Source organism: Aotus nancymaae, unplaced genomic scaffold (genome assembly GCF_030222135.1).
Source record: "Aotus nancymaae isolate 86718 unplaced genomic scaffold, 86718_ANA_hifiasm-v0.15.2.pri h1tg000010l, whole genome shotgun sequence".
In the NCBI taxonomy this organism is placed as follows: domain Eukaryota; kingdom Metazoa; phylum Chordata; class Mammalia; order Primates; family Aotidae; genus Aotus; species Aotus nancymaae.
This window is the reverse complement of record NW_026988421.1, coordinates 24086880-24104284: the sequence shown is the minus strand read 5'-3', so window position 1 is coordinate 24104284 and position 17405 is coordinate 24086880. Positions and strand designations below refer to the sequence as shown.

The window sequence follows — 17405 nt, the reverse complement described above, 5'->3', positions numbered from 1 at the left end:
TTTGCTCATGTTTTTTATTTAACCTGAGATTTGAGGCTCTTCCTTTGGTAAATATTAACCCTTTGCCATTTTTCTCATGTGTGTCCAGAACTCCAGATGAATAGTGACCAAACTGAAAAGCCAAGGGTAGGGCCACCTCTGAATTCTGAAATAATATGTACAGAAATTGAGTGAGGTGTAGCTGTATCATTTTATGCTCACACTAGCATATGAACAGCATCTAGATAATATTATTTAACTCTCATAAAACTCACTGCTGTTCAATTACATCTGCCACTAAGATTCCAGTTCACCCTTTAATCATGTTTCAGCTGCTTCATGGCCACAGCTCTTGGCTGCCCTTTGCCATTCATCTAGATTATGGATATAATATGTCCCAGATTCAGAGGCATGTTTCATTTTCTCCCCCTTACTCCCACTGTCATTTGCCCATTCTGCCAATTAGGTTAGCTCCAAATATGCCAAGAAATTAGATTTTAATGTTTATTACTAATTTCCTCCTATGTTTAATATAACAAGCTCTTATTTAATTCATGCCTCTGTTTTAGTAGATGCCCTGAGTTGTAAATCAGATTTATTACTGGAGATAGTCATTCACCTTTCCTTGTTATACAGATGGATTTCTGTCTGTGAAAGGCTGTCTAACCATGGTTGTTGAGACTGGTGAAGAGGCAAGCATCATTAAGGGGAACTTGCTAAAAATAAAGCTTCCTGGCTCGTCGGGATTCTTCACTGTGTGTGGTGAGGCTTGGAAAATCTCTATTTTTATAAAGCTTCCTAAGTTAATTGCAATGTAAAGTCACGTTTGAGAACAACTGCTATTTATAGCAGATTATCTCCCACCCTGAGTTGGAAAGAGTTTTCTAACTCTGGTGCAGGGTTTCATGTATCTCAAATGCTTTGAAGGAACCAGTCAGCTCCAGCTCTTCTAGCACTTTGGGCAGAATTCCTAGCACCCAAACTGCAGTTCATTTGCCCAGTAAATAAATCCTGTGAAGTGCAAATAATCCCTAAAATGTTATTAGCAATTTAGGAGGTATCAATCTAGTTAGGCTTTTACCTTCTCAAATAAAAGGTCAGTGTTGCCCCTTGCTTGCTGTCTTTTTACTTTCTGTTCTCATAAAAAACCTTACCTATTCTGTCTTAGAACAATCAACAGGTTTTCAGGTAATTTCCTACAAACTCTTTCTCCCCACCAAATATAAGGACTAAATTTACCCATGACCAGGGGTTCTCATGAGAACAAAGATAGAGTTTGACAGAGCTTGAAAGATTTGAACCAGCAATTAAGGCTTTAATTTATCACCTGTCAGGAGATTACCCTCACCTGATTATCTGCTATGGGATGGTAAATTAAAACTCACAGTGAATATATATTCTGGTCTTGGTCTTCTCACCTGAGTTTCCACTCCCTATTTCCAGCTTCCTAATAGGGTTATTCACTTAAATGCTTAATGACATCCAACCCAACATGAACCACCAAATTTATCTTAACAACAACAACAACAAAAAAAAAAAAAAAAAAAAAAAGGCTCCTCATCCTAAGATTTACCAAGCAAATGTAAAGCAAAAAAAAGGTAGGGGTTGCAATCATAGTCTCTGATGAAACAGACTTTAAACCAAGAAAGATCAAGAGAGACGAAGAAAGGCATTACATCATGGTAAAGAGATCAATGCAACAAGAAGAGCTAATGATCCTAAATATATATGCACCCAATACAGGAGCACCCAGATACATAAAGCAAGTTCTTAATGACCTACAAAGAGACTTCGACTCCCACACAATAATAGTGGAAGACTTTAACACCCCACTGTCAATATTAGACAATGAAACAGAAAATTAACAAGGACATCCAGGACTTGAACTCAGATCTGGACAAAGTGAACCTAATACACATCTACAGAACTCTCCACCAAAAATCCACAGAATATACGTTCTTCTCAGCACTACATCACACTTCTTCTAAAATTGACCACATAATTGGAAGTAAAACACTCCTCAGCAAATGCAAAACAATGGAAATCATAACAAACAGTCGCTCAGACCACAGTGCAACCAAATTAGAACTCAGCATTAAGAAACTCACTCAAAACTGCACAACAACTACATGGAAACCGAATGACCTGCTCCTGAATGACGAATGGATAAATAATGAAATGAAGGCAGAAACAAAGATCTTCTTTGAAACCAATAAGAAAGAAGACACAACATACCAGAATCTCTGAGACACATTTAGAGCTGTGTCAAGAGGGAAATTTATAGCACTAAATGCCCACAAGAGAAAGGAAGAAAGATCTAAAATTGACACATTAATGTCATGATTAAAAGAACTAGAAAAGTAAGATCAAACAAAATCAAAAGGTAGAAGACAAGAAATAACTAAGATCAGAGCAAAACTGAAGAATATAGAGACACAAAAAATCCTTCAAAAATCAATGAATCCAGGAGCTGGTTTTTTGAAAAGATCAACAAAATAGATCACTAGCCAGAATAATAAAGAAAACAGGGAAGAATCAAATAGATGCAATAAAAATGATAAAGGTGATATCACCACCAATCCCACAGAAATGCAAACTACCATCAGAGAATACTACAAACACCTCTATACAAACAAACCAGTAAATCTAGAAGAAATGGATAAATTCTTGGACACTTACACCCTCCCAAGACTAAACCACGAACAAGTTGAATCCCTGAATAAAACAATAACAAGGTCTGAATTGAGACAGCAATTAATAGCCTACCAACCATAAAAAGTCCAAGAACAGATGGGTTCACAGCCAAATTCTACCAGACGTACAAAGAGGAGCTGGTACCATTCCTTCTGAAACAATTCCAAACAATACAAAAAGAGGGAATCCTCCCTAACTCATTTTATTAGACCAACATCATCCTGATACCAAAACCTGGCAGAGACACAACTAGAAAAGAAAATTTCAGGTCAATATCAATGATGAACATTGATGTGAAAATCCTCATTAAAATACTGGCAAACTGAATCCAATAGTGCATCAAAAAGCTTATCCATCACGATCAACTTGGTTCATCCCTGGGATGCAAGGCTGGTTCAACATACGCAAATCTATAAACATAATCCAGCACATAAATAGAACAAATATAAAAACCACGATTATCTTAATAGATGTAGAGAAGCCCTTCAACAAAATTCAACAGCCATTTATGCTAAAAACTCTCAGTAAACTAGGTAGCAATGGAATGTATCTCAAAATAATAAGAGCCATTTACGACAAACCCATAGCCAATATCATACAGAATGGGCAAAAACTGGAAGCATTCCTTTTGAAAACTGTAACAAGACAACGATACCCTACTCACCATGCCTATTCAACATAGCATTGGAAGTTCTGGCCAGGGCAATCAGGCAAGAAAAAGAAATAATAGGTATTCAATTAGGAAAAGAGAAAGTCAAATTGTCTCTATTTGCAGATGACATGATTGTTGTTTAGAAGACCCAAAATCTTCATCTCAGCCTCAAATCTCCTTAAGCTGATAAGCAACTTCAGCAAAGTCTCAGGATACAAAAATCATTGTGCAAAAATCACAAGCATTCCTGTACATGAGTAATAGAGAGTCAAGTCATGAGTGAACTCCCATTCAGAATTGCTACAAAGAGAATAAAATACCTAGGAATACAACTAACAAGGGATGTCAAGGAGAACTACAAACCACTGCTCAAGGAAATAAGAGAGGACACAGATGGGAAAACATTCCATGCTCATGGTTAGGAAGATTCAATATCGTGAAAATGGCCATACTGTCCAAAGTAATTTATAGATTCAATGCTATCCCAATCAAGCTACCATTGTCTTTCTTCACAGAAATGGAAAAAACCACCTTAACTTTCATATGGAACCAAAAAAGAGCCCACATAACCAAGATAATCCTAAGCAAAAAAAAAAAAAAAAAAAAAAAAATGCTGGAGGCATCATGCTACCTGACTTCAAACTATACTACAAGGATACAGTAATCAAAACAGCATGGTACTGGCCAAAACAGAGATATAGAACAATGGAACAGAACAGAGGCCTCAGAAATAATGCAACACATCTACAACCATCTGATCTTTGACAAATTTGACAAAAACAGGCAATGGGGAAAGGATTCCCAATTTAATAAATGGTGTTGGGAAACTGGCTAGCCATAGGCAGAAAGCCAAAACTGGATCCCTTCCTTACAACTTATACAAAAATTAACTCCTGATGGATAAAAGATTTAAACATAAGACCTAACACCATGAAAACCCTAGAAGAAAACCAAGGCAATACCATTCAGGACATAGGCATGGGCAAGGACTTCATGACTAAAACACTGAAAGCAATGGCAACAAAAGCCAAAATAGACAAATGGGATCTAATTAGACTGAAGAGCTTCTCGACACAGCAAAAGGAACTATTATTAGAGTGAACCAACAACCAACAGAGTGGGAAAAGATTTTTGCAATCTACCCATCTGACAAAGGGCTAATATCCAGAATCTACAAAGAACTTAAATTTGTTGTTTTCTTGTAAACAACTCCATCAAAAAGTGGGTGAAGGATATGAACAGACACTTCTCAAAAGAAGAAAGTTATGCAGCCAACAAACATATGTAAAAAAGCTCATCGTCACTGGTCATTAAAGAAATGCAAATCAAAACCACATTGAGATACCATCTCACTGCCAGTTAGAATGGCAATCATTAAAAACTCAGGTGACAACAGATGCTGGAGACGATGTGGAGAAACAGGAATGGTTTTACACTGTCGGTGGGAGTGTAAAGTAGTTCAACCATTGTGGAAGACAGTGTGGTGATTCCTCAAGGATCTAGAAATAGAAATACCATTTGACCCAGCAATCCCATTACTGAGTATATATCCAAAGGATTATAAATCATTCTATTATAAAGATACATGCACACATATGTTTATTGCGGCACTGTTTATAACAGCAAAGACTTGGAACCAACCCAAATGCCCATCAACGATAGACTGGATAAAGAAAATGTGGCACATATACACCATGGACTACTATGCCGCCATAAAAAAGGATGAGTTTATGCCCTTTCCAGGAACATGGATGAAGCTGGAAACCATCATTCTCAGCAACCTGACACAAGAACAGAAAACCAAACACCACATGATCTCACTCATAAGTGAGTGTTGAACAATCAGAACACATGGATACAGGGAGGGGAACATCATATACCAGGGCCTATTGGGAGGTCGGGGGCTCGGGGAAGGATAGCATGGGGGTAGGGGGGCTAGCGGAGGGAAAGCATTGGAAATACCTAATGTAGGTGACTGGGTGATGGATGCAGCAAACCATCATTGCAGGTGTATACGTATGTAACAAACCTGCACATTCTGTATCACTAAATAAATTACCATATTGTGCCACTTGAGTTGGAAACTTCTGTGTGTACTTTGTTAAAAAGAGAAATGATAATGGAGTTTTGCCCAAACCTATTCTTTTTTTAAAAAAAACACCCAAATGTTTCTATCAGCTTTTTTTTCATTTTCCAAATTCATTATACCTTATTTCAAATTTGCATTAATAAAATTTCTTCATTAGCACAGAATGAATGATGGACAACAAAGTTTATAATATTATTTTTCCTGAATTTTACCTCTCTTCCTCTGCTCATAATTTTACCCTCAGTAAATATATTAATTATTAATATGTGAGGGTACATATCTAGAAGCCCCAATCCATGTCAGACAACACATAATTTTATACATAAACCATATAATTCCACCTTTCTGTGCATTTGCACAACCTGGCCCTTCAACCTGCAATGCTTATTTGCTCTGTTTCCGGTCAATTCCTATTCAACCTTAAAGACAGCTTTATTAAATCTTCTGCACGGAATATTTTTCATTCTCCTCATTTAGAAATTAGTAAAGGTTCATGCAACTAGTATTTTGTGCCTCAGGCCTAGCCAGCTGTGAGGGCCCTCATTCCTCTCATATCCCCTGATAAACTATAAGTTTAAAGGAATAATTGCAAAGTAAGACATAGAGTCAAGTGACGAATAAGATGATAAATCTGAAATGGATCCTGCCCTTGAGTAAATTTCAAGTTATTAGGGGCAATGAGAAAACTTTTGGCATTTGGGGGACATTTTCTTAACGGCTCAGGTTTGTTCTTCTACAAGTAACTATACAGATCCAGTGGTTTGAATTAGATTCAGAGCCTTCCAGATTCTTGCTAGAAAAATGCTCCCTAAAATGACATCATAGCTGTTTTTTGTTTCCGTTTTGAGATGGAGTCTCGCTGTGTTGCCCAGGCTGGAGTGCAGTGGCATGATCTCAGCCACTGTAACCTCTGCCTCCTGAGTTCAAGTGATTCTCATGCCTCAGCCTCCTGAGTAGCTGGAAGTACAGGTGTGCGCCAGCACGCCTGGCTAATTTTTGTATTTTTGGAAGAGACGGGGTTTCACCATGTTGCTCAGGCTGGTCTCAAAATCCTGACCTCAGGTGATATACCCACCTTGTGCTCCCAAAGTGCTGGGATTAGAGGCATGAGCCAGTACAGCTAGTCCATCATAGCTCTTAAGTAATCAAAACAGCATGATACTGCTACCAAAACAGAGATATAGAACAATGGAACAGAATAGAGGCCTCTGAGGCAACACCACACATCTACAAACATCTGATCTTTTACAAACCTTACAAAAACAAGCCAATGGGGAAATGATACCCTGTTTAATAAGTGCTGTTGGGAAAAGTGGCTAGACATGTGCAGAAAACAGAAACTGGACCCCTTCCTGACAGCTTACACTAAAATTAACTCCAGATGGATTAAAGACTTAAACATAAGACCTAACACCATAAAAACCATAGAAGAAAACCTAGGCAAAACCATTCAGGACATAGGCATAGGCAAGGACTTCATGACTAAAACATCAAAAGCATTGGCAGCAAAAGCCAAAATAGACAAATGGGATCTAATTAAACTCCAGAACTTTTGCACAGCAAAAGAAACAATCATTAGAGTGAACTGGCAACCAACAGAATGGGAAAAAATTTTTGCAATCTACCCATCTGACAAAGGGCTAATATCCAGAACCTACAAAGAACTAAAACAGATTTACAAGAAAAAAAAAACAAACCCATTCAAAAGTGGGGGAAGGACATGAACAGACACTTTTCAAAATAAGACATATATGAGGCCAACAAACATATGAAAAAATGCTCATCATCACTGGTCATTAGAGTAATACAAATCAAAACCACATGGAGATACCATCGCAAGCCAGTTAGAATGGCGATCATTAAAAAATCTGGAGACAACAGATCCGGGAGAGGATGTGGAGAAATAGGAACACTTTTACACTGTTAGTGGGAGTGTAAATTAGTTCAACCATTGTGTAAGACAGTGTGGCAATTCCTCAAGGACCTAGAAATATAAATTCCATTTGATCCAGCAATCCCATTACTAGATATATATTCAAAGGATTATAAATTGTTCTATTATAAAGATACATGCACACGTATGCTCACTGTGGTACTGTTTATAATAGCAAAGACCTGGAATCAACCCAAATGCCCCCACTGATGACAGACTCGACAAGGAAAATGTGGCACATATACACCATGGAATACTACGTAGGCACGAAGAAACGATGAGTTCATGTCCTTTGTAGGGACATGGATGAATCTGGAAACCATCATTCTCAGCAAAGTGACACACGAACAGAAAATCACTGCATGTTCTCACTCATAGGTGGGTCTTGAACAATGAGAACACATGGACACAGGGAGGGGAACATCACACACTGGGGTCTGTTGGGGGGCCTAGGGGAAGGACAGCGGCGGGTAGGGAGGTTGGGGAGGGATAACATGGGGAGAAATGCCAGATATAGGTGACAGGGGATGGAGGCAGCAACCACATTGTCATGTATATACCTATGCAACAATCCTGCATGATCTGCACATGTACCCCAGAACCTAAAGTATAATAAAATATATATGATACAGAAGGCCAGGGCAAATGCATACACGAGAAATGGGGAGGATGAGGGAGATGTCACAAAAGATTTGGCTGGTTCGTTAAGGTGAGGAGGGTGCAGTACAAGGTCTGTGACCCAGAGCTCTGCCATGAAGTGAAACTGCTCTTATACTGAAAACATGTCTTCCACTGACCAGAGCAATAAAAAAGGACCTGTGATTCAGTCTCTTTTTCTAACAATCTCCTTCCATTCCTTCTCCCATTCTCTCTCAGATCTCTCATTCTGAGATGTAGAACTCCAGGAAGGATGGGCCCAATTTTCCTTCAACTGCCCATTCCCCACAATGTGTATATAAAGAATTATAATGCATATTTAAAGAACACCTGCCATAAGGAAAAAAATATATAGAGAGATTCCCTAGATGCTTATTGTATGCATCTAGGGAATAAATGCAAGTCTCCACTCACCAGTTACTTGATTAGAAGTAGCATGTCATGGAGACAGGTTCACAAATGAATAAACTCAATAAATTTTATCTGAAGGTTAACTGCAGGAATGGGATTTTGAATATATGTCTGCAGGCTATAAATTATGCATATAATTATTCATAAAAACAATACTTGTTAAGCACTTGTTATGTGCAAGTTCTCTGCAAGGTATAATGATTAAGATGATACAAAGATATGAAGAAGGTGGTATAAAGATATGATGAACCATATCCACAAGAAATTAAAGTGATGCATAAGATAGTGGTCATGATCATCATCATCAGGCAGATAGAGATCTAAAAATTCATGTGATTTCAGACAAGGGGAAGATGTTCAAGCAAATGTCTCTGGGAAGATGTCATGCAAATGCTGGCATTGAGGTGAGCCTTAAAATACAGATGGACAAGGGGAAATAGGTGAAGAAGTGGGGAGAAATATTGCAGTCTGGAATATCATGAGTAGAGATATACTTTTGTCAAGACAGCAATGCTTCCAGTCTAACACTAGCTTGATTGCTTTCTATTCCCTTTTCCAACTTGTCATGTTGTTTTTGCAACATCATAGCCTTTGTCTGCTAAACATGGATGCCAGCTGCCATCAAGTTCTAAAAGTCAAAGGGAACCACTCAGCCCATGACCCTCCCTCAACCTTCTGGATAACATGCTTTTTGTTCTCCCTTATTCTCATACAGGTTCAAATCTCTCCTTTCTGCAAGAGAAATTTCATAACATACCTGTCAGGAGTGGTTAGACTCTTGAGAAAAACTGTGTGAAAACCAAGAAGCACAGAAATGGCTAGGAACAAAACAAGGCCTACATTCAAAATTTAGCTCAGCTTAGATACCACAGTTAATGAATTCCCAAATGGAACGTATTGGTGGATGGGGGGCAAACAAAATCCAGTCTCTAATGGCATTCGGATATCTGCAAATACTTTCCTTGTTCCCAAAAAAGCAAACAGAACTGAATTTGAAAACCAAAATAAGGCTAGTAAATTCTTAAAAAGAGACAGTTCTTTCTCCTTGGAGACAAACCAAATTATGCATTTGCTTCTCTCACCAACAACATACTCTGGCTCAAACATTTTTAAAAGAAAGCTGCTGAACATCTGCTGAGCAATTAATGGGATGCAGCAGCACGTTGTAATGGTCCCTGGGAAGGTATTAGCAATCCTGCTTATGAGACATGAAATGTTGCTAACAACGGTTCTTTCTTTTTTCCCTTTTTAATTTTTATTTCCCCCTGCCTACAGGGGGGATGAGAGAAAGGGAAATAGAGTCGAGGTGGAAGTTCTGCATCTAATACTCCTCTCCACTGTTTCTTTTTTCAGGCTTCCACTTCCTTCTCTCCCTAGCAACCCAAATATTAATGTGTTAATTTCAACCTAATAAAAGAAACTGTGGTGGCTCACACCTGTAATCCCAGCACTTTGAGAGGCTGAGGCAGGCAGATCACTTGAGCTCAGGAGTTCAAGACCAGCATGGGCAACATGGTGAAACTTCGTCTCTACCAAAAATACAACAAAACTTAACTGGACATGGTGGCATGGATCTGTGGTCCTAGCTACTTGGGAGGCTGAGGAGGGAGGGTGGCTTGAACTCAGGGGGCAGAGGTTGCAGTGAGCCAAGATCATGGCACTGCACTCCAGCCTGGGTGACTGGGTAAGACACTATCTCAAAAAAAAAAAAAAGAAAGAAAGAAAGAAAGAAAAGAAAAGAAAAGAAAAGAAACTGTGGCAAGTGTCTCAGCCCAGTGATACCCTACCAAAGTGCCAATTTTTCCGAGTGAAAGGGGAACTCCCTCCACTGTTTTTTGTGTATGTAGGGTCTACCACCCTATGCAAATAGTTCTTTCAATCAGGTAGCTAGAGGTAACTTAGGAGCAATCTCCAACAAGGAAAGGATCCCTCACAAATTTTACTTCCTTATCACAATTGTTGTGCCAGTTGACACAATTTGTCTTTTGCATATGAAAATCTATCCCAGAGTGATGTGCACCTGTGGATACTGCCAGTTTTAACACATTATGATCATCATAGCCAAACTCAATATAGCAAAAGTTTCCAAGACTCCATTACTCCATGAGATGGCCTTCATTTACTTATCAAATTGGAGCTAATTATCCACATGTAAATCTATATCTACTCCAGTTGCTGAGCTAGCCATGACAGAAAACATAGTAATGCCAGTTGATCAGGCTTGGACTTGCACAGCCAAAAGACCCTACTATTGAAACTAACAGGAAAGGTTTCTACAATGGTTGGAAGTCAAATAATTTTCTTACTGTCTCCAAATTGGTCCAGGCTAAGAATGGGCTTTTACTTGGAAATGGATTTTTTTCCCCTTTGGTGACCTAGTGTTACACATATCTATACTGCAAGGGGTTCTTCTTCAAATCTCAGCGTGCATATCTAGGTTCCCAAAATATACCTCCCTATTGCCAGCCCTTCTTCTCAGGAATTTGAGTCCTGCTTTCCAAACTCCTAGTTATAGAATAAACTGCAAATATGAATTGGAAACATGTTTCAGTTCTTCCCAACTTTGCATTATTTTTGCCATCTGGAGTTTCTACCAGTGGGATTAACCTCTCATGGTTATCAGGAATTGACTTCCCTTCCCACATGGAGCTATAAATCCAAGGGCCTTTGGATGCCTTTGCTATATTCAGTTTCTCTGGCCAAGCCAACTGGCCAAACCAGTCTCAGCTAATTACCCACTTTTTGATCTCAATATTTCAGCTTCGTCCCAGCTCTAAACCATTTGTCATTGAAGAAAGTGTTCTTAAGTATCATTTAAAATGAGATTTCATTTTTTTAAAACACCACTTCTCCCTAAAGTTACGGTAACATATCAATCTTTTAAATTGTTTTAAATTTCCACATAACAATTATACATATTTATGGGATACATAGTGATGCTGTCATATATAAGCATAGTGATCAGATCTGGGTAATTAACATATCCATCATCTCAATCATTTATCACTTCTTTGTGGTGGGAACATTCAATATCTTCCAAAATAATCTGAATCATCTTTAGAGCGTAATGCAATAATCAGTCAAATAAAAACCAGGCACAGATGGAGAAGAAGTATGGAGGAAGAAAAAGAGTGAAATGGGAGTGGCCTCCAGAAATGAAGAATGGGAGAAGTAGGATTAGTTCCCTGCCTAGCTTGACTTCCAACGCTCTCCTGTTCAACAGAGGGAGGTCTCTGGTAAACCAAAAAGGGACTGTTTTCTGATATACCAAGCCTAAAGACAGTGTTCATTCAAAGACTGGTTATGTTGTAAAAGCAAATTTTGCATCACAAAGGATGGACAAGTTGGCCACATCCCTTCAAACACAGACTTCAGTGTGGAATATCAAGCTTAGTTGTTTTTAATTTCTAAACTCAAAGGGACCAAGTAGTGGATAATGAGGTTCAGGCTAGATGGTCTGATAAGATTAAATAAGTTAGTGAATCTTTTTAAACCAATGTTCAACGGTTACTTTCTACTCAGTTGACAACATTTGTCAGTGGCTTGGCTATTAGGATGACTACAACTCTGGTTTCTGAAATTTGATCATTCTCCCATACAATGAGTTATATGTGACTCTGCCATATGCTACCCCCGTTCATCAAACACCAACGCTCAACACTCTGGGTAGGAAAAGGCCAGTCAAGATCATCAAATGCCTTGAGATAAGTTGGCAGCCTTTTCTTCAGAGAATTTTCACCAGCATATGATTCAGAAAGCGGCTTTTACCACCAAGAATAGTTTATGAGGGCGGAGACTCTGTCCCTGGTGCTGACAACATTGCTTGGCCCAGCGTAGGCAGCCACTTGGTAAGTATCTGTTCAATGGATGTGTTAGGATGACAAGATGCAGAACAGGAAATAAGCCCTACTCAATCCTACTTGCTCCTTGCAGTCATCTTTTTCAAGAGACACTCCAAATTAGTCACACTTCTGTTCTAAGGTCTCAATGGCTTCCCAGACCTTTGATGGCTTACTCACTAAAGTAAGTACCGATGGCTCACCCTGGCATGTTTTCACCCTCCACACCTCCATACCTCATGCTGGGGAACAGTGACTGTTAAATACTTATTTCTTTAAAATAGTGGAATTGAAAAAAATGACAAGAACAATAAAATCTTATATGCAATCCAATAAAGAAAAAAGATAAAATCCAAGAAGGGGAGAGGTCCATGGCCAGTCTGCTTGGCCTTCCGCTCGACCTAGCAGCGCCTCGTGAAATCTCGAGGAAACCAGAGAATGGTGCTGGTAATAGCTACTTTTTGTCCTCACTTGCTCAGCATCCTCAAAGCCCTTTAGGCTTTCTTTCCTTGTTGCTTTGGTGCTTAGAATGACCTCTTGCATTTAACCCTATCCATCCTTTAAAGTTCTTCCTTAAAACCTCCTACGCCACAAAACAATCCTGTATCATTTTGACAGGATATAACTCATCTCTGCTTTAAATTTTCTATACAACTTAAGGTGATAACAAGAGTAAAAATAAATATTACAGCTATGTTCCAGACACTATCCTAAGTGCATTACCTGAATTAACTTAACCTTCAAACAATCCCACTGGCATAGATGATGTTACCATCTCTGAGACACACAGAAGTGAAATCTCTTTCCCAGGATTACACAGTGAGTAACAAAGCCAAGATTGAAACCAGTGCTCTGACTGGAAAAACAAAATCCAAGTGCTTAAAGATGCTACATAGCCTCTCTCTGTAAGAATTTATGCAGTTTACTCATTGACTGCCCCCCACTGCCTACTCCTCCCACCCCACAGTACCACTGCCATTGTGACACCAAACTTCCCCACACCACAACCAGGTTATAAGTTTTGTGAAGACAAAGACCACCTCCCACTGGTGTTTTTACTCCATAGAGCACCAGCATGGTACTCCGCAAAAATAAGTACTCAATAAATACTCTTACTTTATGTTATTATTAATACATCACAACAATATATATTTCTAAATGCTTGTGTTATAATTGAAAACTATTCTAAGTTACTTGTGTTATCATCTATTCTAAGTAACTTGTGTTTTCATTGAAAACTCTCCATAAGCTTAGACGGAGGATCCCCCATCCTTACCACCACCTTTTACAGGTGAAGAGATGGAAGCTCAATGACATTAAGTAAATTGTAACATCATGACCAATTCCAGGTTCAGTTCCTGGGTATGGCCCTGTACCACTCCTAAGTTCCTGCTATATCTACTGCACTAGATTATCCAGAAACTTAAAGAAAGCAAATATTTTGTAACATGAATATACTGAAAATAAAACTTTGCAGAAAGCCCCCCCCCCACAAAATGTATTTGTATGGTTAATGTTATTTTCAAGATTGCTGTTGAGATAAATGAAGCGTGCTTTCATGTGAGATGTATCTATATGGTTCACTGACAGTTTTTTCCAGAGACTAAGTAGAAAGTGTCACTTTTTTTTTTTTGAGACAGAGTTTCACTGGGTCACCCAAGTTGCAATGCAGTGGCGCGATCTCAACTCACTGCAACCTCCGCCTCCTGGGTTCAAGTGATTCTCTTGTCTCAGCCACCCAAGTTGCTGAGACTACAGGCATGCACCACCACGCCCAGCTAATTTTTGTACTTTTAGAAAAGACAGGGTTTCACCGTGTTGGTCAGGCTGGTCTCAAACTCCTGACCTCAAGTCATCCACCCGCCTCGGTCTCCCAAAGTACTGGGATTACAAGTGTGAGCCACCATGCCTGGCCAAAAGTGTCACCTTTTTCTGTTGTCTAATCGATCCTCCATTAAGGCAGAAACACCAAGGAAGGGAACCTTCAAGATCTGATGACTGATTTCTGATTAGCATTGTTACCATCTAGCCTTTTTATGAGGAAGAAAGCACAGACTGGGATTCCATTTTACCAGAGCCACCAGCCAGAACCCAGGGACATGGACACTGACCTGCTGTTAAGTGAGCAGCATGGACCAGGACTTGGACCCCTGGCTTCAGCTCGAAGTGTACTGAGTTTTGGTTGAGCTTGTGGATCAGCAGTTCTGATATCTGAAAAAAGAAGCATAATTAGTGCCACCGAAAGTGTCATACTGATTACAAACAAATATGCTTAGAAATATTTACTATATTCACCAAGGCATCACAATTATTATACCTGCAAGTTATATAAATAAGGTTTATGAGACTGTGATTTTTTAAATTCCAGAATATGCAGATACAATTATTTTTAGCATGACCTGTCTTTACGTGCTAATTGCTACAAAATAGGAGAAACTATTAGTGAACGAAAACAATTATACTCTTAAAAAATTATTCTGTATGATCTTAGAAAACTTACCCCTAGTCTTTTGAGAGAACATTTTTTATGCATAAGGACTTAAAAGAAGTAGATATATACAATTTACACATTCTAAGATTCACATAAATTTATTTTACTTCCATTCTCTTTCCCAAACCATGTGATTTTCACAAAATACTTTATGAATATTTGTTGTATGGTAAATATAGTTCTGCTAATTCAGAATTGCAGCAAAGTACAGTCATAATATAAGTAACAAATTGGCTAACCTTTATTTCATGCTTATAAATATTATCTAAACTGCTTCTCAGGCTGACACACGTGTACTGGGCAGACCAATGGAATTCTCGACTATGAAATATTTAACCCCAAGCATGGGACAAATAACTTCATTTGGATAAAAACAGTATAAGGTAAGCTTTTATTGATGAGGTAACATTGTTATTTTGTTTAGATTAGAAAATCTAGCTCCATTTTCTGTTTCTTTTATAATTTCAAGAAATTTCTGAAAAGCTACAGGGATAATCATACTGCTATTATTTTTATCTGGTCTGCTAGCCCTATTTTTAATATTCAAATTATCAACTTAATATTTTACTTAACATGTTAAGTTAGTCTAATTAGATGCTTTCTGACCATCATTCTGCTAATTAAGTTCTTAACATGTTTTTCCTTTTCTATTTGTTGAGTTTTACTTATTCCAGTGAGTTGCCAAAATGACACCTTTAATCCCTTTACTTGCTAAGTAGGTCCTGATGGCTTAGTTTGGAAGCAGAAAGTCACCTGCAGAAGCCCCTGATTGGCAACAGAACTGAACTGCCCCACAGATAAACTTCTCTCCTGAACAACAGGAACAGAGGATGACCGTCACTGCCCAGTCATTGAGCACCTGGAATCCAGTGCAAGCCCAGCCTTTCAAATGCTGTCATTTAGCAAACAACGCAGAAAAACAAGATGACAATAAAACTATGTTGAAATCAAAACCAACTTTATTCTGTATATTAGGCTACTTCCTTTGTTGGGGGCTGGGAATCATCCAGAATGATCCAGGTTTACAGAAGTGGATTTAGGGTCAGGCGCAGTGGCTCACTTTGGGAGGCTGAGGCAGGTGGATCACTTGAGTTCAGGAGTTTGAGACCAGTGTGGGCAACATGGTGAAACCCTGTCTCTACTACAAATACAAAAAATTAGCTGGGCATGGTGGTGCACACCTGTACTCCCAGTTACTCAGGAGGCAGAGGCAGGAGAATTGCTTGAACCCAGGAGGCAGATGCTGCAGTGAGCCAAGATCACACCACTGCACTCAAGCCTGGGCAACAGAGTAAAACTCTATCTCAGAAAAACAAGCAAACAAAAAAAGAAGTGGAAAAGTGTATTTCTAACCCAGACTGCATAGAATAGTTTTCCTCTGTGTTCTTATCTTCTTTTTTTTTTATTTTTATTTTTTTCATTTTTGTGTGTTCTTATCTTTTAATTGGCAGAATCTTTATAGGAATCAGTGGAATTTTTTAGAGAGGTCTATCACAAAAGTTTTAGCTATGAAATAGACACACATACATGCACACAGACAGATACAGAATTGCAGGAAAAATATTTTTTATTTAAATATGAAAAACTTGTCAAAAGTAATTAAGGAATTTGTCTATTTTGCCAAATCTATCACATGGACTAGAGGGAACTATATGTATTTGTGGGAGAAAGACTCTCCACCTTCAACCAGGTGAAGCATTATTTATTTCTTATCACTGAGAATGTTTTCTCTTCAAGTGTGAGATATATGGAGCTAAACCAGAAAATGGAGTTCATCAAAATAACGTTTTTAATTTATAATCTCCAGGAGAGACCCTTGCAAGAATAATTAGCTACTTGGATTTGTTTCAGTTTGTAACATTATTACATTGGCTCTATCTGTATCACTTACAAAATTTTAAGAAAGAAATTTAAATTTAAAAATTATCTGGTAAAGAAAGTATGTTTCATATATTTAACTTGCATCAAAGGACATACAACAATGAACACACACTTTGTGGAGAAAAATATGCATAAGAAACAAAACTAAATGAAATTTACACAGCATACAAGAATAATCTCGATTACAATCATGTAATTTTCTACTGAAATAAATGAATATGAAACTGCTGACAGATTTTGACAATATTTTAAATGTTTTCCACAATACTTGTAGAAGTGTTTATCTTGTATTTTTTTCAAAAGATTACAAGTTGTTACTTATATTCTAACATATATTACACATGCTGTGAAGACTATTTTCGTAAAGGTAATCATTTCTTACTATCTTTTCTAGTAGGGCACATCTTAGGTGTTAGTGTTGGCATCTTCCTGGAAAGGATCATGGAGCTTAAAGGAAATACCAAATACTTATTCAGTTAATATTTGAAGAGTTGAGACTAGACTTTAGCTTTGTTTGACTCCTAATCCTAGGGTATCTCCATTAAAAATATTTTCCTTGAACAAGCTGACAAAGAGGCAGCAGGAGATAGCTGGAGAGAAGTCTAGCAGAGTAGGTTTACAAGATGAGAAAATACAGCATTTTTATTAATTATGCTGCCATTTCTCATTCATCTGTGAAACACCCAACTTAAAACATCAGCCCCAGTGATCAATACGGGCTACAGGAGTAGCCATTTCCTAACACCATCCTCAGAGGGCCACATTCTGTTCACCAGTTA

General features: G+C 38.3%; 1 protein-coding gene across 5 annotated transcripts in view; it reads right to left on the bottom strand.

The window, feature by feature from the left end:
- SORCS1 (sortilin related VPS10 domain containing receptor 1) overlaps positions 1 to 17405 on the bottom strand; it is a 591753-nt gene that overhangs the window by 12731 nt on the left and 561617 nt on the right. For all 5 annotated transcript variants that reach the window (XM_012450170.3, XM_012450169.3, XM_012450171.3 and 2 more), the window contains exon 24: positions 14366 to 14465. In XM_012450170.3, the coding sequence (XP_012305593.2) occupies positions 14366 to 14465 (100 nt within the window). The remainder of the gene's footprint in view (positions 1 to 14365; positions 14466 to 17405) is intronic.